Source organism: Mycteria americana, chromosome 1 (assembly GCF_035582795.1).
Source record: "Mycteria americana isolate JAX WOST 10 ecotype Jacksonville Zoo and Gardens chromosome 1, USCA_MyAme_1.0, whole genome shotgun sequence".
In the NCBI taxonomy this organism is placed as follows: Eukaryota; Metazoa; Chordata; class Aves; order Ciconiiformes; family Ciconiidae; genus Mycteria; species Mycteria americana.
Window position 1 is genome coordinate 43,949,873 of NC_134365.1, and position 26,110 is coordinate 43,975,982.

General features: G+C 38.2%; 1 protein-coding gene across 14 annotated transcripts in view; it reads left to right on the forward strand.

The window, feature by feature from the left end:
• Nucleotides 1-26,110, forward strand: part of NAV3 (neuron navigator 3) — a 564,703-nt gene that overhangs the window by 455,429 nt on the left and 83,164 nt on the right. For all 14 annotated transcript variants that reach the window (XM_075495976.1, XM_075495912.1, XM_075495921.1 and 11 more), the window contains one exon: nt 1,546-1,665. In XM_075495976.1, the coding sequence (XP_075352091.1) occupies nt 1,546-1,665 (120 nt within the window). The remainder of the gene's footprint in view (nt 1-1,545; nt 1,666-26,110) is intronic.

Below are 26,110 nucleotides of genomic sequence, written 5' to 3' on the forward strand. Positions count from 1 at the left end.
ATACCAGGGTTTCAGAAATCCCTTGCTGAACCGCAGGCCAAGTCTTACCAGCGCGTAAAATGCCTCAGAGTTTAGTTAAAAATAAGCACACCAGCGCTCTGTGTTTTCATGCACTTGAGGTTGCCTTCACTCAGATTGCCATCCAGGACACGGTGCAGTCTCAAACTGTAGCTGTGGCAGGGGGCCACCCTACCGCAGCTTTGCTCTCACGATCTGCACAGCTCGCCCACCCCGCGCCGTGCGGGTGGAGGCTGGTGCTCCCAGGCTGCTGTATGAGCCCCGCGGTCTCTGGGGCAGTTGATTTCAATTAAATCAGCTCCCAGAAGGAACTGCAGGGAGAGGGCCAACAGAACATCTGGAGCACCGGCGCTGTGTATGTGCCTTGGCTTGTGCCTGGGAGTCTGTGTAGAGTTATTACATGTTTCTGTACTTGGACACAGGCTTCGGCTGAAAGATGGGTTTGAGTGGCAGCATTTCATGGCTCAAGGAGAACTTGTGTTAAAGATTATTTGAATTGGGAGTGAACTCCACTAGATCGTTTTAGCCATCACCCTAGCATTGGGACTACACTTATTTCAGTAAGCCTGTAAATTTACTTTGAGCAGGTTCACTGAGGTATACCAAATGTTTTTTCTGTGGATGTATACTTCTGTGTTAAGTGCCATACATGTGCATGGTCCTTCACAAATAAATTTGTGCAAACTCCGTACTAGGTTGCTACGCTAAAGTTACCGAAAACTACAAGAGGGAAATGTAAAAAACAAGAGCCTAAGAGAGAAGCCAGTTTAATGAAAGGTTCTTTGGGAAAATAACGGACAGATCTTGAGAGCAGCACAGGCTTGTGCTCAGTTACAAGCACCAAGACCTCTCGTAGAGATATTAAACTGTAGGTAGGCATTCCAGAAATTATTGCTGCTGCTTGAAATTCAGAAACTTTTAATGGTTCTCTAGTGAGTAAGCAGCACTATACTCACCGTTTGATTCATTAGTCATTCATTATAATGTGAAGTAGTAGGAATTAAGCTAAAGGAACACAGATAGAAACAGATTCTTAAATGTCATTGTAAGGGCTTCAGTGGGATATCTCTTTCATATCGGAACGATTGCATCCCAGCAGGGACTACGGATTTGGGTTCTCAATTTCTGTTCCCATTTAGATAGATGCTACAGATTTTTTTTCCTTTTTTTTCTTTTTTAACTGGAGTTATGCTTCTTGCATCTTGTGCTATTATTTGACAAAACTGCAGTACTTAAAATGTACTTAAGATCTTTGAAGATACTTCAGGGCTTCAATCTCAATATATTTTAATAAAACAGGTTGGCCTGTAAGCCATCACAGAAAAAGACAAATGATCCTAGAAAATAGGCATATATCTGGTCTCCCTGCGCTGGGCACACAAAGTGAGAATATTTAGTATAAGTCTACCATCTAATAGGACAGCCTGTACCTTAAACATTTGAATTCCACAGTCCATTAACTTTAGAGTGAAACATCTTTGCCAGATGGCTGCATTTCGCACTGATTGACCACACATTTATTTTCAGGTACATGACAGATGGAGGACTCAACCTATATACAAGAAGTCTGAACCGAATACCAGACCTAGCTGCCTCTCGAGACGTCATTCAAAGAGGAGTTCATGACGTGACTGTGGATGCAGACAGGTAACAGTGCTTTGCTAAGTAAAAAGCTCTCTGAGCTTTACAGATATTTTTCATCCTTCATACCTGCTAATATATCACCATTCTGTTCGTAAAGAGTAGCAAGAGAAGGCAAGTTTCTGAGACTGTTAGGTTTCTGAGCACACCAATGCGCCAAATACCATGAGTGGGGAAAAAGCAAATTTCTCACATGGGAAGGGGACTTAGGAAGAATTTATTGTTGAAGATGTAAGAGAAAATATTAAGAAGCCCAGACCTTACTTGCAAACTTGAATCTCTGAAATGGGACATGATTTTTACAGGTTGCCTTGTCAATTGATGGGCATAGGGAGAATACACATGGTCTCTAGGCAGCAGAGAGCTTCCGTGTGCTTGATGATGTGGGTCAGAACATGCATTTGGAGTTGGCTGGAACCAGAACCCTGGTCTTCTCCATCCGTTTTGCCCTCTGCAAGTGTCAGAAGAAGGCAGTACCCGTGAGCAGTGGGAAGCGAGAAGTGGGGTTATATCTCCTTGTCAATGCAGTGTGAAAAAAGACACAACACTATCCTGCCCTTACACGTGTATATATGGGTGTGAGCATAAAAACACGCTCCCACTAGTACTTCTGCAGATTAGGCAAGTGTTTTCTGTTTCTTTTCCTTGAGCTTAAAGTAGATTCATATTGGTGGCTTGTATCCATGTCTGAGAAATAAAAATTCATAACCCAACTTTTGCAGAACTTAGAGCTGTCAGCTCTGAGGTTTTGGTCCGACCATCATAGAGATAAGGAGCAGCTGTGAAATTTGGCAGTCTTCAGTTTTAGGGGGTTGATTTCAGTCCCATCTTTTTAAAATCAAGTTTTCTTTAAGGAAAAAAAAATTATTTAATCAGGAAGGGAGAAACGGTTCACAGAGTGGCTCTGGTTTTACAAACCCAGCAAATTAGTTGAAGTTCTAGGATATTAACCTAGGTATGATATAATTTTTACTTTTCATGGTTTTCTGGCGAAAATATGCCTGTGACACAAGTCAGGGATAGTCTGCATTAGACAAACAGGGCATGCAATGTATCAGGCTAAAGAAGATAATTTTCATCTAGAGAACCAGTTACTTAAAAAATAAGGTTGCTTTCTCTGACATTAGCATTTGTTGACCTTGCAGAAAAAGCCTATTTTAGATAGCAATTCAAATGAACACGGCTCAGTTCTTTGGAATGCAAGCGCTGACATGATGCAAAGACCAGTGAAAGTGTACAGTAGGCGTTTAAGAAAATAATTTGGATAGAACTCAGGCAGTAACAGAAGGAGAAAATGAGAAATGAGATGTGGGCAGGAGGGACTTTTGTGGAGCTCTGTATGTGAGAACAAGAACTTTAAGCTCAAAGTGGGAGAGAGGGTGGAAAATTTAGAGGCGGGGAGTCATGTAATTAAAGACAGAGAATCTCGCTAGCGCCCACAGTTTTGTATGTCTCTATATCTTTTTTTCACCTGGGAGTGAAGCTATTAGAGCTCTTCCCACCATGCAATATTCACACCCGGGTTTCAAACCACGCACATTTTCCCTGAAAAAAAAAAGAGGTCCAAATTAAGGGATTTTTAAATTTTTCTTAGTATTCCTCAAACTCTAGGTGCCACTCAAACACTTTGTGTTTGTTTTGCTTTGAAGTGTTATTTAGTAATGTATGTGTTAATTTGTTCTATATAGTGTGCAGGTACATACACGTTTTGCATGTGAAACCACAGGGAGGCTATCATCAGTTCTCAATTAATGAGATTGTCCAGCATTTCCCAGTACATAAATCTGTTTTGATTTGTTTATACTACTTTGTCAGACTGACTAAAAATGTTGTGCTAAAAACTACTCTGCTGTTTCCGAGTCTTTCATCTCTGAGTCTATCGCTTGCCAGGTTGTGGAGCAGGGACTTCAAATTTGTCAGGAGATTATTTTGGGTCTTGAGTGAAAAGTTGACCAATTTTATGCAAGATACAAAGCTTTTAAAAAAATGAAATTCATGTGTATCCAGGAAGGATTTATTTGATCTCAACAACTAAAATCTCAATATATTCCATCTTCACTGTGCATTTGCAACTGCTCTTGACATTAGCAAGCTGCATGAGCAAGCCCCAAAATAATTTTTGAGCTTAAACCCTACAGATGTGAAGTAGGATTTACCGTCTAGTGACTGCTTTCCCTTACACAAAGAATGAAAGCTGGACTCCTGTGCTCATCTGGACCCTCTAAACGGGGTGTCATGGAACATAATATATGCTATCATGCAATTAAAAACTTTATCATAATGCACAGGTATGAGGGATTCAGATTATGGACATTCAGCCAATGCTGGCATTTTTACAACCTTAATCATGCTTTCTTGACATAGATTTTTTTTTTGTGTATAAGTGTATGCTATTCTTTGAAGCAGCAAAAAGATGTTTAGGAAGTGGAAAAAAATAAATATTTTATGAGTTCTGATGATAACAAAACACATGCTTGCCAAAATTAGTTACAAAAGACCTGTATAAGGTCAAATTCACACACAAAAAACTGTTTATGCTGATCTTCAACAATGTGTGTCACATTTATGATATGAAATCAGGTAGAAAAAGCAGTACAGAGATTGCTGAGACTCTCGCTTTGTTTGGCAGGATAGGTTTTGGTCCTTCACAACAGCGTGGGTACCTGAGATTTCATCTTATCTCACATAGCATTTTAGCTCGCAATTTTTCTACTCTGAACAAAAAATAATAGGGTTTGTGTCAAGGCTTCAAGGTATGCCTTGCCAGTGGTATGATGAACTTCCATGAAAGAGGATTATTCTCCTCTCTATCATCCCTGTAGATATGTGAAGGACATACGCATTTTCTCTATGGTATCATTAGTATAAGCCTTATTCATAATTGGCATGATTTGCCCTGGCCTTTCTGTTGTAAAGGACTCTGCTGGCATCTCTGTGCAGGCAGAAAATAAATGGTATGCTGCAAATATCTGATTTACATTAGCAGCCAGGAGAGAAGTTTCAGTATTCTGTCCATCGCTAGAGCCAGCAACTTTTGCTGACAGCAATCCCATGTTCTTCATGAAAACTGAACTTGGGTTTTCTCTGACAACCTAAATTACAGCTTCTGCTTATATTTTAAAACCTTTTCTTTTTGTGAGCTGGAAGTACATTATTCTTCACATAGGTGGGCTGATGGTATCTCTAAGGGTAATGCCATTTCTGGGAAATGTATAATTTCAGACTGATTTCATGAATAAATTAGGAATAATTCATTGAAATTACGGGCATGGAACTGGTGTAAAAAGACAGTCAGGTCCCCAGTTTGATTCCACTCTAAACTGGTTTTAGATAGCACCTGCATCTCCACTTCTTGCCAAAAAGCAAAGGGTTGAAGGATCTCCATGTGGAAACCTAGCCTGAGAGAGCTCATGCAAATAATATTAAATCGTTCTTTGAACAACTTCATAAAAAGTTAAATTCATGAATGCAACATAAACCAAGGCTTAAGTATTGATTGCATACTGCTCTGGAAAGCACATTGGTGTAGAAAGGAACACAGCATATTTGCTTGTTCTAGAGAAAGAATTGTGATGATTCAATGAAAGGCTGAAGGGACAGTGGCAGCATCAGATGTCAACAGTTGTATCATTCTTCTTTTGATTTTTTTTTCTAATTTGGACTCTTTTTTTTGGTCTATAAATGCCTATTCCTTGCAATTTACCTTGCTTCAGATACCATAAGAAATTAATTAGAGAGGAAGATGGATTCTCTGCAGCGGGTGTAACTTGGGACGTGGCTGGGAGAGTTCTCAGTTGTATGGTATTCCTTTCCATTTATTGTTCTGTCTTCCTCCTCTACACTCTAGCATTTGCCTTCTGGGACTCTTAGAGGGAGTATTTGAGGAACATTCTTGGAGTTCAAAACCCTTTTCAAAGTAAGATGAGCCAAAAGAGATTAGACGTAAGCACATAAAATGAATTATGTTCTTGGGAAGAATAAGGTTTATTGAAAAGTAAGTTGCAACGTTTCCAAATCACCCTGTGTTGTCCATAAAAACTGTTAGGAAAGTTTAAACAAGCTCTTTTAGAAGGGGATATAGCTCCAGTGAGTTCAACCATTGTCCTTCCATCCCCTATACCTGCTGAATTTACTGCACTGTATCAAAAGCCACCATTTCCTTCACTTTCATCAGTCAACATAAGTTGTGCAACCGCTCACATCCCTTGATGCACTATTCTTTTTTTGGTTTTAACCTTTTCTTCAGATGAAACCCAAAGCTTTAAAGGTAGCTTATGCTGCTTAGTGTGCTTTTATCATGACCCGCTTCAGCTACTTTGCTGTTGCATTGAATCTGAGCCCCCGTTACACAGAGTTCTTGTGCACAGGGAGTCTTTAAAATGCTTCCACCATCTGTCACATGTGCAGAAGATTTGGCAGTTATCTCAGACTAGCTCAGGCTGGCCTGTTTGTTCTCAGCCAAGCCATAATCACCATAATACATTATTAATTATAATTATAATAAAATAATTCCAGATTTTGCCTGTAGTTTATTAACTAACTTCCTGCATGAATGACTGTAAGTCTTCTTCTGGTGTTTGTCTGAGTAGATGAGCCTTGAGTTGGAATATCGTACTTCTGGAAAAGGAACTTTTCCAGAGTTCAAAGGAGTATCGAACTGGGAGCCCTGTTTCATAGGACTGGTAGTATCAGAAAAGGCTGAGAGACATCATGAACAGTAACTTAAAATCCTAATAGAATACAATGCCTGTTCTCATGCAGTGAAGTGATGGCAGCACGTTGAAATTGCTGATGTCATTTGGAATTTAATCCTTTGGGATATTGTTCAGTGGACAGGCATACTTTATGTAATGTTTCTCTATCCAGATGCTTCTGCGTAATGGGTACGTCAGCACTGCACTAATACTGTGCTTTCTGCCATGTGTCCCTGCACTTTGGTGTTGATGTGATCGCTGTTCTGCCATGTTGCAACTTTTACCTGTTCACTTTGCTGCTTCTGGTAGCAGAGCGGGATTTATATGGATAAAGGAACTGTGTATAGCACAGTATCAGTGATATTCACTGTGTGCATGCGTTCAGCCCTCTACCCTTTCCTCTGTCTCCCAAGATTTCAGCTGTGTCCAACTCTGGGTACCAGTGTCTACGGCAAGAATACAAACATTCATCCCCCAGATATGAAATAACAAAACATAAAATAGACATACCTTCTTCTTGCTGTCTAAGACTTTCTTGGGCAAAAATGAGTTTTGCTACAAATGAAGTGTGCTGTGTAGGGAGACTTCCTATACCTGTGCATCTGCCTTCGCCGCTAAGTATGCCTGTGATTGCTATTCTGTGCACAACCTAAAACAGTCATTACAGACCTTAAAGTCAGCATGGTTCATCCAATCATGTGATCTGCTATAATTTTCCTGTCTGTGATTTTACAGTATTAGTAGGTTCTTAGGATACTGAAATAATTATAAATATCTCTACCTCACTGTTTTTGCAGTTATTACTCAAATATTTCCAGAAACCATAATTAAAAAAGCTCTCTTGTGAAGCAATTTAAATTTTAAACTGTTTTTTGCTATTGTTGCTCTCTTCTATACTTTTAATCTTCCATAATTTCTTTTCACAGCTGTTGCTGTTAACATTTCCCACCATTTACTTTTATTATTCTCACATGATCCTGCATTTTCATAATCTCTGGTGTAAATCTTTCCTTATTTTGGCATCTGTTAGGCTATCGAGAAAGTTACGAGTTAGAAGTATCTATTTCAATGTGTATCTCAGTTTTTATATTTTCTGCAAACTAAGGATGCTATATTTAAGTACCTAAAGCATAAATATGTGTGTATCCATGCATGAAGAGCAGAATAATTGTATCAAAAGGAGCACTCCTGGTTTTTTTTGCTCATTACGTTGTTAAGTATTCAGGATCCTTTGAGGATAAATACTTCATTTTCAAAGGCATAATGAAAAATAAAATTTTCAGTAATATGATTTTGTACAGCATTATTAATTTAGAAAGAATGGTATTTGAATTGAGTATGACTTTTTTTTCTGGTCGTGATTTCTAAAGTCAGGATTTGGACAATAAGCAGAGCAACTGGACTTTGATCTAATTTTGTGAGGTTGTCTCTTTCTTTAGTTGCTTTAAATATCTATAGAAATTGCCCATAGAACCACAAACCAAAACATGGAAACATTTAACAGCTGTGTGAGTTCTTAGGTTCAGATACTTTATTAATATCAGTGACATAAACAAAGTGCATTGTTAGCATGCTGTCATTAGTATGTTAAACTGTCGTGGTCCTGCAGCATCATGTCTGCAGACACATTTCTTTGCACCCAGCTTACATAAGGAAATGACATTCAGAAAAGGCAAGAGCAGTGCATGGCAGATGTTTACTTTAAAACAAGACCGAGCTGCAAGTGATTATGTGAAGTGAATGACAAATGAAGTCTTCTCTTTTTCATTTTTTGTCAAGTGATAGAAAAAGGGACAATATCAACTAATTTCAGTTTATATGAAAAAGGAATTCATGGAAATAAGTTTTTAAACTTTTGCAGGGAATGGAAGCGAATTACATTCTTATGTGATGCTAAATGAGCTGAGCGTATAGTTTGCTGTAGGGTCATTAAACTGAAGGCTGGCTGTTTACAGCTGATGCATTTAATGTTCTCACAAATCTGCTTTTTCAAAGTGGATGGTGTGGAGCTAAGTATTAATGTCATGCAGTCTATTTTCATTCTTTATTTCTGCTTATCTCGAAGTTTGGTTTAGACACTCTAAAATTATTTGAAGTGAGGCTGGACTTCAACATATGTTAACAGATTGCTAATACTTCCCTTCAGGAAAAATGCAGCTGGTTTATTTTGATTGTAATCTACTTCTGAAGAGAGTACCAATGTATTTAATAACAACTACCTAAGACACAGTTTACAATTTCAGCAGCAGCATCATTTTGGTCCGCTACTGTACCTCATTGTTATCAGCAAAGAGTAATGTACTGCCTCCTTTGTGTTACAACAAAACATGGGTAGCAAGATTTAAATCATTACCCAAAATACCCCAGGCTCGAATACAAAATTAAAGAACTTGAATCTCCTGTGTGATACATATTTGAGTCCTGAAGTCAAGAAACATATGATGTTATTTAAAATGTCTTGATTTGTTTGATGGCTGGAGGAAAAAATGTTGTAATTTTATTTTCCTGCATGGCTATTAGAAAAAAAATCATATTGAAATTTGCAATAAAATAGGTGAAATTGTTCAATAGGTGACAGTTCTAACATTAACAAACATGGCATATTTTAGACAGATGCTTCATGAAACTGAATATAAAAATTGTGACTTTTGATAATTTAGTATTGGAGATGCAGCAGCTTGTGATCACTCAGTTGTTTTTTGTTCTAAATTGCCTCAGAGAGACCTACTTCCTTGTGGAGTAAAATAGTCTTGTTTCTTACTTAAGTAATTTATTAAAGAACTGGTTTTATAAGAGCTACTTACCAGATTGAGGTATTTCTTGGTACGCATATTCATGCATGCTTGGCAAACAAAACATATGGATCATAAGAATGTTCCGATTAACACTTTCATAGAAAGTAATTCATTTGTAACATTATAAAAATCCTTTGCCCTGGATTTATTAGGTATAGGTTCACTTTCAAGAACGTTTTGATTTGGCAGCTTCAGTAGACCTCTAAAATGATGAGAAACAGGAAAAAAATGGAGAGCCACATCATGGTGCACTTTTTTCTACCTGCGAGAGGTAATGAGAAAGGGGTAAAATGATCTGCTCTGACAGCTGCTTGCTGTTGTTTCGTACACCCGCTCTTCCTCCTAGTTGGCAGGTGGACAAAACAGGTAGGTGAAAGGAAGGATAAATTTAAATTAAGCTTAGCGTCTTAATGGTGCAAGCGCACATATGCTGCTTGAGCTGTAGGGCTGCTTACGGTGCAAAAGAGGAAAATGGCAAGGTTTTGACCCTTTGCCTTGCAATGTGCTGCTCTTAGAGCAAACCAGAACTGCTCTCTATCCTGGGGCTGCAGGAAAGCGGTGATGTTCAATACATTTTGGATTGGCAATTGCATTGCAAGGTAACTTCATCATTAGTGGCTAAAAAAGATAGCTGGAATCCAGCCGAAAGCTGGTCATGGGTTATCTAGGATTAGATAAAATTAAAAGAAGGATGTATCTAAAGCTGTGCAGGTTAAAAAACATGGGAGCCTTTTATTTTCCGGAAAAAGAAATGGACTTTCAACCCTGTAGGCTGGCTAAAGACAGTGTTCAAAGGGAGAAAGCATGAAGGGAAAGCTGGGAAGGATACAGCGTGGCAGAAAAACTGCCAGCCAGTGCAGAGAATACCCCTCACTGCAGGACGCTCGTTGTGGAGCACAACGTGTGTTAACCTTTCTCTTTGAAAAAAATCCCTCTGTTTGCTTGTATCAACATTTTACTTATAAATCTTAACTATGTCACCTCTGAATCTTCTTTTGATGGAGAGAGGAAAAGACGATCCTCCCTCTTCAATCTGTTCTCCGAGCGCCGTTGTGGAGGCTTTCTGCCCCTCTGGAGCCCCTTGTGACAACCTCAGCCCCGCACAGGGAAATGTTTGGTGCAGCAATGTGCTTGGAGTTTGTTTTCTTTTGAAGTTACAGCACTAATCTCATCTGTATCTAATTGGTAAAATATTAAGTCTTCAAAGATTTCCTTTGTAAACAAAAGATTGTCATAACAATTTAAGCAGGATCAGATGTGTAAACTTAAAGAGTAGAACCCTCAATGCATTTTACAGAAGAAGTTTTTTACAAAAGGATACAGTATAGTTATAACTCAAACCTGCTTAGTGGATTGAATAATCTAAAATACATTATTTGAATGAAATTTAAAAAATAGCTTTGCTTAATTACAATTTACCTGAACAAATAGGCTTTTAATCTGTAACCTGTGTGCATTAGCTTTAATTTCCAATGTGTTAAACTTTCTCTTACCTTCCTTTTGGATGCATTATGCTCTAGATCAGTTTCATACTGCAGAATAGAATGCAAAATGGCTGCTAACCCTATTAACTGCTGTATAGTTAAACGCACGAAAGCAAAAATTGCTTCACTGCAGTTTAAAAGCATGTGTAGCGTTGGAAATAATTGCATTGCCCTGGGAAGTACAATAATTGACAGAACAGGTGTTTGTCATTCCTCAAAGAGTTTTATCTAGAAATAAATCTTATTGATATAAGCTAGAGTCTTTTATATTATAATATCCTACAATTTTTGATCAGACTCAGTATACTGACTTAAAAGTGAAATTAAGACATTTCAAATGGATAGGATTTGAACCACTTTCTGGAAAAGAGACTACAGAGACAGATAACATTAAGTTATGTGTTACATGTCTTCTGACTGTTCTTTAATGAACAGATTAATATTGATAGCCATTGCCTAAAATCTGAAAATTTGTTGATTCAAACTAGAAATGCACACACAATTTTATTAGCAAGACCGTGAACTTTAGGAACAAGACATGAGGAATAAAGGTAGGCTGTACTTATCTTCATTTTTTAAAATCAAGCCTAGACCTATCCACAAGATATTTGTTGCCAGATTCAAATACCAAAGTAGACAAAATTTATTGAGTGGTGTGTGTCTGGGGTGACTGGAGGACATGTAATGCTTTATGAGAGGCAAGTGATCAATAAAGGTGTATAATTGTCATGACTCATGAACCACCATCTGGAGGCTCTTATCTCTTTCTGTTCACTGTACCAGGAACATAGCTGGACAGCTAGCTTTTGGTTTATGTTAAGACGAAACATGCCTGTTTTGAAGAAATAATAATTAAAAAAAAAAGCTGCTGGTTTTTTTCGTTTTAAATAAAAGAAATTCTAGTGGAGCACGGCAGTGAAGTGACAAACCTCTATGTAGTTACATCAGCCACAGCATGGCACGACATACTGTCGTCCAGGGGTAGTCCCTTAGTGGAAGGAATTACCTACCAAGGGATATTAGAAAGGCTCCATTTTAGGAAAACCAGCTTCTGTAGAGCAAAGCTATTGAAAGAGAATTCAGCATGTTTCTTTAAGGTTCAAGACTGACTCCTTTTCCTCTTTGAGTTAAAATCCCTCCCCTCCATGAAAAGAATTGCCTCAGTGTGCCACATATGACCCAAATCTTTTGATGCATAGAAAAATAACTGAATTGGCTCTATTTTGCAAGTATCTTGCCTTTGTTCAGGACAGAAAGAAATTTATGATGCCCTGTTTTGTACATCTTTCTTTCTCTCTCTTTAATAATTTAAATTAATGATATAGCAATACTCTTGAGAAATAGATGAATATAAAGTGGATAAACTCAATGGAAAAGCATGCAGGAAAAATAATTTTTTGTGTATTAAAAATAAAGTATGTTGACAACGATAATTTAGAGCCTTCCGGATAAATTATGAAAGCTAATATTAGCTAACTAGATTTTCAATAGCTTTCCCTAAACAGCTATTTTCCATAAAATTACCAATCTTATTTTTTTTTCCCTTAATTATTCTATTGGATTGGCAATGTGGAAAATTTTAAGTCTAGGGTGTGTGCATGAGTGTCATTCCAGTGTGCCACTGAATTGCTGAGTAGTGGTAAGTGACCCCCAAGAACTCCGACTCAATTTCTGCAGATTTCCAGTGTGGGGAGTAAGAACAGCATACATCACAGAAAATTTATGATAGATAGTTTATTAATTTTGGATTGTTACATTGGTAATATTTTGTCAGATTCTTGGACCTGCTGCAGCAATTTGGTACAACTCAGCACAAAGGCAATAAATACTGAAGGTAGCTGGTCAGCAATGCTATGTGCAGTAGTGGTCCTCAGTGTGTAATGGGTTTGACTAGCGCTTGCTCAGGGAGCCGTAACTATTTCCTTGGCAGGAGCTCCATTTCTTTCACTAGCCGTGGCTCTGATACAAGGGGGAGCTGAATGATGTGATATTTGTTGTCTTAAAGCTGCAAGCATCTTCTCCACCACACCCCACTCTGAAAACATTAGCTGTTGTCCTTTCTCCATAAAAGTAGCAGTGAGACCCAAATACCGAGTTCATTTCACTAATTATTGAATTGTCAAAGGAATAAGGTCTTTGACCTTCTCTTTCAAGAAGGCAGCAGTGCATTTCTGGGTTCACAGTTGTGGCCTTGCCATAGGTAATTATTAGGATGCCAAATTGCTGTCAACACTTCAACTTTTTAAAATTAAAGAAAAAGATAAAAAATAGTTTATTCTTCATTTTTCAGTAGGTCACAGGTTTTGAAGGAAATTTCTCTCTTGATAATATATCCTAAGTAGCATTAAGAATTGAACACCAGCTGCAGCTTCTTATAAATATACTCTAACTAAAGGGAGCTCAGGTTTTTTTGTGGATGAACCTTCTAGAAAAGGAATACTCCTTATGAAGCTGGCTTTGAAGGATGTCTCCTGCTTTCCAACCTACTGCCCTGTTCCCTCCCCACCACCCATATAGTGGCTACCCCTAGAGGAAAAATCATAATGACACATATCCAGATATTCACTTAAACCTTTAAAAGAGTCCCCGTAAAATTTACTCAGTATGATATAAAACGATCTAGTGGCAGCCCTATGCTACACGGACAACCAAAGCTGCCTCCCATCAGTCCCATGCTCAGGGAAAATACACACAGGATATGAAGTCATCTTTTTTCCCCTTTCTGGCAGCTGTGATGTTTTAAACCAGTATCTTAAAAATGAGGATTAATTATCAGTGCCATGCTAAGAGTCATTTGTATAATACAGCAGAGAACAAAGGACAGTGTTGCCATTTTTATGTGAAATAATTCATATATTGGGGAGGAGACTAATCAAGACTCCAAGTTAATTTCTTAGGAAATTCTGCTGTTCATGCTATGAGTTTCTGGGAAACCACCTTGTCTTGTTTGAGTAGCAGTTTTGTTTTGTTCCTGGTATCTCAGTTACATTTTTCAAGGAGAAGTTGGGATAAAAACCCAACATAAATCCTAGGAAGAGTGAACCCAACTTAAGTATCTCACACCTGGTTTTATAGGATTTGTATGTGAAAACTTGAGCCCAGATATCAGGAAGTAAATATGGCCTAAAAAGGAAAAATAAGAACATTTAGGAAAAATAAATAAGGACCTTTTGATTTAAAAAATGAGGACTGTAAGCAATCTGATAATTTCAGGATGGCTTGCACTATGGAGGTCACAAAACTGTAAATAAAACTAGATTTTCAGAGGACAGTGTTAGATTTTCACGTTTACTATTCATCTTTTAGGCAAACAGAAATACATCTGAGTGATCTTAAAACAACTGAATCTTCCACAGTTAATTGTCTTCTATTTTATCTTTGAATGTTTTTCCAAAATACTGTTTGCAAAAGTGTGCCATAATGTAGACATTATGCTGACCATGTTGTCAGGTCTTCTGGAATGGTACGTGATCAGCTTCAAGAGCTGGATGCTTAAGTTGTAGATTTAGCAAATTACTTTCTCTTTTCTTTTGACCCTGGAGAATTCCCTCAGGATTTCTGGATTAATGTACATGTCACAGAAAGCCTTCGCTCTTTAAGGAAACTCAGTTAGACATGAATCTTACTCTTCTTCCCTGTCTTTTTCTATTCCTGATAGGAGAATAAACACCAGTATGTTGAATCACTATGATTTTAGAAGAGGTGTATGTATTTTTGCTGGAACAGTCTCATGAGAATATTGTGGGTCTGTAATATATTTAATCAGCCTAACATTTATTATATGCATTTTAAGACTTGGCCCCAATGAAAAAGATAGAACAGCTCCTACACTGGGCCCCCCATGATGCCTGCTTTCTCGTGGGTCTCCAGTGCATACCCTACATGCAATACTGTATTTGCCATTACAAACTTCCTGAAAAGGATTGTGTTAGCACACTCTAAATTTTCTTTACAGTTGGCCAGAGAGTACTCAAAATGATTTAGTACTTTCCTAAGCAGTTCTTCAAAAGGAGTATATGTTAAAAGGGCGGTCAGAAAGTGACCTGTTGGCCAGGCTGAACCCGGAGCAGGAAGCTTCCAGAGACACAGCAGAGAAGGGACTTCATCATGAAGAAAACGCAAACTGTGTTACTAATTATGTACCAAAGGAGAATTATCATAAGTCTCCTAACACCTGAAGTTCTAAAGAGGCTGCTGAAACTGTGCGTAAAATATATCGAAAGGATACCGAGGAGACCACTGTTGTCAAGAGTATAGGTACCATGACAAGCACAGTGTGCACGCCTGTGTGGCTGTCCTTTGGCTCTGGTTAGTATGCCAGCAAAATAAGACCGTGCAACATCCTCATCCAACTCAGCTGGGATACTCTGAAATGATATTATAGGCTGTTGACTGAAAAAAATGCAAGTATTACTGCTGTGTCTGGTTTTGGCATGGATGCTATGACTTCTTTTAGAGGAATATGATCGACCCTTTTATTGCAGAGGATGTTGGCAGGTGCAGAGAGAGCCCCAAGTGTCCCTGCAACGCTGCTGGCAGCTCAGAGTGACCTAAGAGCTCAGTAGAGGTGGTGTGGCTCCCTGAGCTTCATGCTTCAGCTCTTGCCAGCTGCTATGCGTAGCCAAATGGTCACTCAAGAACCCTTTGAGATGCTCTCAATTATGAGAAGCATTTCATTAATTTCCATTCATCCCCAGATTGTGGAAATCCAGACGTGGCCTGGAGGGATCGATGTGTTCTGGGTGCAATTGGGATGGACCAGGGAATTTAACCTGCAGTAGCTTAGTGTGTAAAACGTTAGCCAGATAAATGAGATAAAAGAAGAAAACTGTATTAAATCTAGATAAATCAGTTCTGTATTGTGTCAGGAATGGAAAGACATTTATCAGCATAGTACTTTAGAGTAATATGCTATAGTGGCAGAAAAGTACTGATTGTTTTCCTTTGTGCTGCAGTTTCAAAGTTCTCCGATACGTATTTAGCTGCCAGCTTGTAATAAAGTCTGTGTGTCAGCGCCATCAGGACTTTGTGCAAGCCCTAAGAATCAGCCGGCTTCATATTCTAATCAAAGTAAAATCTCATGAAGCTAATATCAGAGGCTCTATAAAAATGTATGGCAGCAACTGTTTTTAATAAAAAATAAATAATTGAATGTGTGATGTGTAGCACGTTGTAGTCTTTATACACCATTTCACTTTAATGCTCAGGTTCCTTTAATTTTCCACTAGTTAAACAAGCGCAAGGCTTTTTTGGTTTCCCAGTATATTTTCATTTTTGTATTGTTAAATGACTTATTTTTGGCAGAGACAAAAATAATTTGTTGGACAAGAACATACAGAATCATTCATGCATTTCCTGAAAGCTAGTATCATGTTGATGTTTCTCTATGAAGCTGTTCCATCTGCTATTTTTCTGTAAATTTTAAGAGAAATCGTAGAAATCTTTTTAAAAAATTATCACTGCTAAAGCAAGGGGGTTTTAAAGCCAAACTTTTGCCAGAGTTTTAATTTTTTCTCATTGAAGATGGATTTTTTAAAAAAAGCCACTACCTCAGTTCTTTCTGAGTTCCCACTAATTTAAAGTCAGATCCCCTTCCTTAATGGGTTTCTCATCCTAGTGCTAGTTTTTTCCTCTGATATTTTTATAAAAGCCTTCTGTATTCCCATTTGGATAGCATTACTTCACGATGCTTCTTCTCAGGCGTTATCTCTCGCCTGCAAGACTTGGCTGAAGCCATATTATTAATTGGTTTCCTCCCCGTTTTCCTTTTACAAGAAAGGACTGCTTTAACCTTCGAACTTTGAAATCACATTGGTCATTTCTTTCTCCTTGCATTTTTCTTTTGAAGCAGTATTGAATTCCATTATACCTCCTGGGGTCTCTTTTAGGTTTGACCAGCTTTCTTGTACTCTAGTAGTTGTGTTGTTTGGGGTTGGTTTTTTCCACATTTTACAGCTACTTTCATTCTTATATTCAACATCCGTTGGGTTTGTTTGTTTTACCAAAGAAGAGAATACCAAGCTCTTTCCTGTAGTTCCACCTTTCTAGAATAGACTATAATTCAAAATGAACTCTGACTCTCCTTGTTGATAGATATTTGATTCTGTTAGTTACTCAGTAATTAGCTATAAGACTTTCCCATAGTGAACCCCTCTTTTAAATTTATCACCACTGCATTTTTGATGGTGAGATTATAGCTCAAAGATGGTTCCACTTTGAAATGTCACCATTTTGTCCCTCCCTTTCTGTCGCTTCGGTAAGTATGAGAACCTATTTTTGCTGTCCACTTATATTTACGGAGATGATTGCCATTCCTTTGCAGGTTTGCTTTCATGGTCTCATATGTTTGTCCAGTGTACCAATTTCAATAGCTCTGTCTTTTTCCAGCTTACCTTTCAACCTCTTCTACTGATCTCGGCAAACTTGGGTTCATTCTGGTGCAGCTGTGTAATGAGCACTGGCTGGACTTTGAGAGAGAGGAACAGTAGTCAGGAATGAGAAAAAAACCAAAAGGCTGTTGTCAGTATTCAATTTGGAAAGAAGCCTTTGACATTCTGATAAATGCTGCTGATGTGGAACATTCATAGAAATTACTTCAGCTTTGCAAAGTGGGTGGTAACAAATGTGATAGCCAAGAAGGCTGGAGCGTGAGAGGGGGACAAAGTTCCCCAAGTTGGCAGGGACTTAATTAATTGCAACAGGCTTCAAATATTTTTTCTGTCTGCAGCTATATTTTTATTCCATCTCTCACTTGCTAGTCTGCTCTCCAACTCAAGTGTTGCCATCATCTATTAATGTAGAAAGTGGGGAAAGAATTTCTTTGTAATGAGAGGTTTTGGGGTTGGCTTTTTTTCCCCCTATATAGTGAAGCCCTTTGGGGTCATCTCCATCTTTATGTTAGTGACCTGCCTCTGAATCTTGGAAGTCTAACTGGAGTAATTTATGGGCTAAATGAGATGTGCCATATTGCTGCTATATCTTCCTGAAGCATTCTAGCTGATAGAGGAGGTTTTTTTCATTTGTTTTGTTTTGGGCTTGTTCTTTTTTTGTGTGTGCAGTTTCAGCCAAGCAGTAGCCCTGTTTTTTTGGTCTTTTCTGGCTTTAATTCAAGGTGACATTTATGGGAGATGAGAGACCTTCAGGATACCGGGGAGAGATCCAGGGTGATTGGCTGCTGTTTGGCAGTGATTTATTAAAGCAGCTCTCCTTGTCTCCCTGACTAAGATCCTGGTACGTTTACTGCTATAAACCCAGCTAGCCAGAGGTCTCGTTACCTTCTCAGCAAAAGTTTGTTGTGACATAGACTTTGACATTCAAGTTCAAAGCCTAAGAATGATTTCATTTTTAATATCAAACATTGATAGGTTCCAACTAAACTGTGGACCTTCCTTGCAGCAATCAGCCATTTTGGATGCATATTGCCCCTTGTATAATTTAAATGCAGAGTCTGCTTTGCTTTCTCAGGACAAAATAACATATGTTCTGTAGTATTTTTGGAAAACGATCAACACTCTTTGGGTTTCAGCCAGACTCTTTGTATTATGTGCAGGTGCTTTGGGGCTTTAATAATTAGGGGACCTTCTAAGAGAAGAATCAAGGAGGAGAATCAAGAGGACAAGGCAGGAAAATTGCTACGACGTGGGTTCTCTTTGCCTCTGCAAAAAAGTAATCTTTCCTCTTTTAAGTAATACAAAATAGTAAACTTACAGCTGTGTTTCAGCCCATACTTATAGGAAACACAATACAGAATTGATGGAATCATTAAATCATTATTAAGTAAGTATGCTCTACTTCAAGCTACCTGGATTTAATTGCTTTACCTTAAAAAAACCCACCAAAACTCCAAACCAAACATTAACCTCTAATTGCACAGGCAAGCAGGGCAAAGGTCTGAAGTTCATGGCTTAATACCATGTCACTTACTGTTTTTAAATTGTCATAGTACAGTAAGTCTACATGGACTGGTTTTTTTTCCCAAGGCCAACCAAAGAAATGGATATGCTTTTTGTAGTAGGCAAGTTTGCAGTAGGCAAAATCTTGGCTTTTTTCTGTACCATGTCCCACCCCTAAGCCACACAAGAATTGAATGAACTCAAAATGTTACTTTTCTGTTCTGCAGAAAGCCTATCACGATAAGTCACCAATTGGTACATTGCATATATATATCAGTCTATTACAGTGGGACTGTTGAGAGGCACCAGGGTAGGTAGAATGTGTCTTTCCAAACCAACTCACAGGGAAACTCACTGATATATGCCTGCACGTATCCTGCCTGCAGGTGTTTATCCATGTGGTGTGAGCGTGTACTCATGTACACACCTCTATGTCAGTGTCTCCCCGTATGTGTAGAGTGTATGCGCATGTTGTCAGTGGAGGAAGCAGTGGTGTTCACAAGCTGCACTACCTCTTCGTGCTGTCGCCATCCGTGTAGGCTCTGTGCCTAAAGCTGGTTGCCTTTGAATATCACCTAGCAAACTGATGGCAGTTAAATGCTAAGAGGATGTGACCTTAAACAGTTAGAAATGACACTGCATGCTAAGTTTTTAGCTCGTGAAAGATAAGCATAAGAGTTGTCTTAGGAAGCTAACAGATAAATAATGACACTATGAGCCAAAGGGACAAAAAGGCAGTGAAAGCGTTCTCCTAGTGATTATAGATAGAGTAAAATTATTCATCAAAGCATTTTGCAAAGATGCATTAGGCTCAAGAAGCTGTTTTGGTTCTTACAGTCTGATAAACAAGATAATTAAAAATTTACCCTGACTGTTGTTCAGAGCTGCTAATTTTTTACCAATTTTTGCTTGACAGCTTGGTGCTGTATATTAGACTTAATTGACATTATATCTTACTGTATATATCAGAAGTAGAAATGGACAATCAGCATATGCTGATATTTTCCTTTCATTACAATGACAAAGGAAGGAAATATTCTGTTACTATACCTTCATCGCTATTCTTAGAAAGTATCCAGTATTTAATATTTTATATTGTTGTCTTCATTTACAAACATTCATTGATACTCCAAACATCCCAGTACTGAGTATTTTCCTTATTTTGTAATTATGGAAATAGAGGAAAAAGGGTTATTTTTCTCTTAAACATCGAAGTAGAGTTTGCTGGTTTGTAGACTGACTATCCACCCTTTTAGTCCCTCAGAGTTAAGTTTTCAAAAGCCTTATACCCATTTTTGCCCCAGAAGCACCCATACATTACCTGTGCTTTATTTCTGCACTGGGAAAATGTATTCTCCCTATTAATGGTGATAAATCTGCCCTTTACACCTTTACTTCTCGAGTTATTGATTAGGCAAAAACTTCCGGCTGGCTTTTTCATCTGCTCCTTTGCTCAGTTCTGCATCTGGCCACTACTGACGCTTCTATGCTCACCCTGGCTGTTTTCTCATCCTGTCATGTCCTAAATGCTATGGAAATCATGAACTTTCTGGGGCAAAGACTCTTATTTGCATGTTGCTGCAGTGTGCAGGCAGCATATTTGACCAATATATTTGAGTATTATTTCTAGGTGATGGCATAATACATCGTTAGTAATAATCACCCAAAGCAACCTCTACAAAATTAACTTTACAGCCATTGTTCGAATTCAGTCAAAGCCATCACCTAATGTTATTCCTTAATGATTCAGTCATGCTCTTCTTTCAGCATGCTAAGTGTTATTTTTTTTCAGCAGAACTCCTCCTTGAAATAGCCTGCTTAAAATAGATGGAATGAAACTGTTCATGAAAAAAGTTAATTGAGGGTATTTTGTACTGAGAAGGTGGGGCTGTGAAATTAGAGATTTGGATTGGAAAGCCCTTTTGTTGTTCCATCTAGTCTGATTCTGCACCGTTGCTAAATAGCAATATTTGGCTGTCTGTTCTCACCTTGAATATTCTGTTTCCCTTAGTAACAACTTTATGTTCTGCCCACAGCATCTTGTTAAATTGCCTCTTCTCACTGGGTTGGGTTTTTATATAGATTTTCTCAAATGCAGTAACATAAAATACTAAAATAAAAAATAGCAGTAAATGGTAGAAGGCAGGAAATTTAAAGAAATACATGTGAGATAGCTATCAGGAAGCAGTCAGAACACTCAAGGCAAAAAAGCAAAGCAAAATAATGTTAGAGCCGGGAGTCAAAGGAAACAAGAATATAGTCTGAGTTCAATAAAAACAATAATAAAAAGATCACAATAGAATAAGAAAAGCGATAGATTTCATAATCTTACTAAAATTGAATTAGAAAAGATGCTTTTATCAGATAGTAATGTTTGTGTCCATTTTGATAAAACATTCCACTGATTTTCTGTAAGACAGCAGTTAATTATCAAGGTATAATTAGCACTTAGTAACAACAACAGGGAGAAATGGTCCCTGATAACTGTATAATCTGATGTATCTGGACAAAAGCATCCTAGCATTTTAAAAGGAAAAGCAGGGAAACCCTTTAAAATGATGCTCAGTGAATTCTTGAAGGCAGGAAGGCAGTATCAGTCAATTTGAGAAGTTAAATGCAGAACCACAGTATGGGAATGTGAGGCACAGGGAATCAAGAAGTCATTGCTTAGTAATCCTGACACTTTATTCAATACATTCAAGTGTATATTATTTACATAATCCTCACGAGTGGAGAGGAACATCTTATATTTGACAAACAGCCAAGATGTGATGAAACAGAACATGCCAGGCATATTGCTGCTTTTCAGTAGTGCTGCTCCCTTGCATTTGCTATAGATTTCTGGAAAAAGCTATTTAATAAAGCTTTCAATACCCCCTCTCGTCGATAGTTAATTTCTGCCGTAAAATAACAGAGAGGCCTCCCAGACCCACTATGTGAAAAACTCAGAAAGAGTTCCTTATATAACCAAGGAGAGGAATCTCCTGGCTCCCTTTATGGTATTATACAACCGTGTGCACGCTGTAGGTGGTCTACCTATTGAACGCTAACCCTCAGAGCATGTTGTAATAAACACTTTGCTAGACAAAATGGTAAACTGAAATGAGATTTAGCAACTTCAAAATTCTTTTTGGCACATAAAACAAGAGGAAACAGGAGAATTGCCCTAGTTCACAGTGCTTGTTGTCACTGATGATGTTTTTAATATTCATTGCACTGTTAATATATCATTAAGTTAGTGGAAATATTCATAGAATAATGACAAAATATTCACTGTAGTAGCAGAAAAATGTTTAAGGATGTTTTCATCCATCAAATATCTGGATATTGAATTAAATTAGAGCAGTTCACAGTAAACTGATTAGAAAACAGTGAGAACAAAGTCAGGTAAAATAATTCAACTTAAATCAAAATAAGATAATTTTTCAGAATGCTGTTTTCAGGTTCCATTTTTCTGCAGGCACTTTCTTGAAAATAACTGCAGCCACTTGTTTAAAATTTTTCCTTTTAATCAATATTTTTTACAGCAGTTGAGATTAGGTTATTCATTGTAGTGACAACAATGTCGATGAACTCATTTGGCCTTAATGATTTGATTCTGGCAGCAGCTACTAATTCTGTTTACCACAAAAACTAAGGTTTTCATATGAAGGTTAAAGATAGAAGTGGTTCCTGGAATGGCTGACAGGGTGGATTAGTGCTGCGGAGTCCTGTAGGAAAAGGTCACTTCTGCAGTACACAAGGGAGGGTTGTCCCTGGGGGAGGTGAAGTCGCGTCTAGCCTACAAAGAGAGGTTTGGACTTGGGTAAACTGGTCATTGGCAGGTATAAGTAGGATTTGCTTATTGTCTCCTGCTTATCTTTGCCTGCCAACACTGCTCCTGGCTTCTAATCACCGCTGCCAGGCGGCCGTCACGTCGATGGGACTGTCAGCTGCTCCCCTTCCTTCTTCCTGCTCCCGACATTATTTGTTTGTGATGTTTCCAAATAGAAAATCTTGAGCAAGCACAGCACTGCTGGGTGAGCAGGGGAAAATGAAAGACCTTTATCTACTGACAGAGGTTTTTAAGCTATGGAAAGCTCCTTTAGGTTTTTGTTCTGTTTTTGAAGTTGCATGCAGTATTCTGCGCTTATCTATATCTCACTAAGAATTCATGTTCAATCCTAATAACTTCTGCTTCCCGTTTAAATGGGAATAACTGAAGATCTCATTACTTAGGACTTTGAATGATTAGTCACTGGGGTGTAGGTTCTCTAAAGATTCATAGAATAGTGTAGCATATAGTGGCCTTAGGAGACAATTTCACTCAGTTGCACAAGGTAATATTGGCTATGAAATATGGCTTGCTAGAAAAACGATGGCTCAGCAGTTCACCCTGAAATGTCACGCCATTTCAAAGACTTATCTTTCACAGTGCTGCATGTTGCAAACTTACTAGGCTGTACAGTGAAGCCCACATACACTGTAAGGATATTATATGTAAATAGGAGCGCATGACAGTTTGCAAAATAACACCTGAATTATAAGAAATAAGAAGTGATTGCCAGCTTTCAATTTGCATTTAGTAGTACCTGGGTTACCAAGCCCGGTCCGCAGCTGCATGAAGGGTGCTATCTGAATGTGATGAGCTGATGGTCTGTTCTCAATACGACTAACTTAGTTTAATACTGCACTAGATTCCTCTCTCTGGGTTATGTTTTTTCTTATACCAGCTTCATGCTATGTTCTCTCTTCAGTCATTCAGAGGGTCCAGGATGTGGGTTTTTTACTAGCTCTCTACACTCCTGTTATACTGCAGAACATTGTAAGCTAAAATAGAACCTTTCTTAACTGTTAGAAGAGCAATTGCAGATCACTATAGATGTTCCTTCTCAGTCCCAGAAACTAAACTTCTGTGGAGAGTGCCCTGTTAAAATACATGTATCCCAAACTTCCACTGATTTTAATAACATTGCATACAGATAGTACACATATATACTATGCAAATGGTAACAGGCATCCTCAAGGTTTGTACACAGCTCCTGAATCAATTTAACTATATAATCAATTTAGGAACTAGTCTATTTATGCCAGACACCATTTGGGTGGATCCACGTATATATTGCTACAGAACTGTAGAGCTTAGTTTAGGAGAGAAGAAATGGCTTGAAAAGGCAATTTCATGTTTCTACCTGTTGTTTGTTGCTCATCCTCTCTGCAAGGAGCACTTAGTACACGTTACAAAAGGCAGAGGAAACCAAATGACTAGTTTGAAGAGCTGAGAGGCAGTGAATTTAGGTTTGGAACATGAATATTCATCAGATCTGGCTCCCTTAAAATAATCATCAAGCGCAACCTTTGGGAAAAGCTGTCAAGTTTGACGTACCGCGCATTCAGAACCTGACTTAGAACTGATTAACTTTGAGATGGAAGAATCTTTTCAGGCAGCATTAAACAGCATTTTAGCAGTTTCCCATTAAATTTTCTTCAGTATTTGTAAAGTTCATTGATTTCAGAGAAATAAAAAGCAACAATGTGTAAAAGATGGAGACTCAGTACTCTGGAGTAAACCAACTCCTCCCCCTTCAAACTTTTAAAGTAGAAAGAGGATAAAAAAATGCATTCAGCTAATGTAAAGGGGTAAATTAATCTGTCTCGTATCTGGCAGTGCTAGATAGAAGCAAAGGCAATAGGAGGCCTTCCTGTTTTCCCTGCTCAGCTGTATTATTCACTATAATTTTAGGCAGACTTTCTCTCAACAGACTGAAGGCTGTGCAATAACTGAGAAAATCAGGGCATTTAATGATGTCCTTAACTGCTTAGATGTCACATTTTTAGACATCTACGCTTGAAAATTTTGATCCCTACCCAAATCCCACATGTCACAAAGAAAAATGATGCTACACAATATCATCAAAATTGGTATTTTGAATCACTCAGAAATAAATGCCAAACACCCTCTAAGTTATGGTTTAATAATAAAGGAAATCTCTTTTCTCTAGGGAAAAGTCATAGGAAAATGCTAATCCTAGGGCAAGGATGTTTAGGGATGACTTATACCTCAGAACATAAAGGGATTTTTTATGCTTATTCTAATATAAAAATGTATATTTGCATTATCCTTATGAATTCCTAATTCCTTTAAAAAGACTAGCTAGGCTCAGGCATTTAATTGTGGACTGCTTTATGCAATATATTTCATTTTTGTCAGTTGTTGCTTTTCAATTTCAAATCTATTTTGTCAAGTTGGTTTATATCTCTGTTTGTTTCATTTCTTCCCCAAGAGACTTCTGCTTTTGCAAGTGTCCCAAGTAAGGGATTTTAAAAGAAATTACTTTCAGTAATAGACCTATAAAAAAAATAGTGAATAATTCCTTCAGACAAACTGTGGTAGAGGTTTGTGTATCATAAAAAAACAAACAACCAAAAAGTCAGCCAAAAATTTGTTAGAAAAACCTAAACTAAAGTACTCGATAAAAGAATAATAAACAGAGAATCACATATCAGTAGATGTCAGGTTTTTAATTTTTTTTTTAACAAAGAAATATCCTGACTTCTTCTAGCAGACTATTTTGATAGTGGAAAGGAAGAAAGATATAACGAGATGGACTCACACGCTGTACCGTCTAGGGGAGAGCCCTTAATGGCTTGTTTATTTTCCAGGGTTGCACACTCCAGCATTCCCAAGTGTAAGCCATCGCATTTGACAGATTTGAGTATGACCAGAGGCCTGAACCAGCAGCCTGTCATGTTCAACTATGCCGAATGCTTTTAGTAGCAGTGTTACAGCAAAAGAGTGGAGACTGAGCAGCTCGTCAGTCTCGGGAGACTCCTAGACTTTGCTGTGTTACAGGCAGACCACGACTGACTCGTAGCCATATCTTAATAAGAGGAGGGAGAAATCAAACTTAGATTTTTTCAAAGAAAAAGCTCGAATAAGTGAATAAAAAAACAATGGGCCATTGGAGTCTGCCTGTTTGTCATAACAAGCAAGAATCCTGGGATATTTTCTGCAAATACCTGTAACAGTCGCACTCTCTTTGCTGTACATTGGAGCAGCTGCCCATAGCTGCAGCTGGTCAAGCCATGGACAGCTCTATTTGCAGACTACTGCAACTGGCTTCGGACTTGGACTTTGGTTTGGAACTCTCTAGTTTTCACTCTTCACCAGCATTAATTCCAGTGACGTTTTGGCTCAATGCCAGGGTTTCTGAAGAATGTATCTGAGGCCGAATGCTAGTGTGTGCTTAATCCAGTACATGGATCAGGTCCCTCAGCAGGAAAAGAGAAGCAATACCAAGGGAGGGGAATGCCACACGCGGTGCTTCGCTGCTGAATGCAGAGTACCCTATAGCCACTTTGCTTCGGAACAGCCTGTATATGTTCTCTCCAATCTCCAGTTTTAATACAGTTATTAAAAGTGAATCTTTAACTCATTTAACTATCACATTTGTAACAATCATCTGTATTTAAGTATCTCACAATCAGAAAATTAGAATGGGGTTACTTGAGTAAGGGACATGCCCCTTGCTTAGGGACATGGTATAGTGGTGGTCTTGGTAGTGTTAGGTTTATGGTTGGACTCGATGATCTTAAAGGTCTTTTCC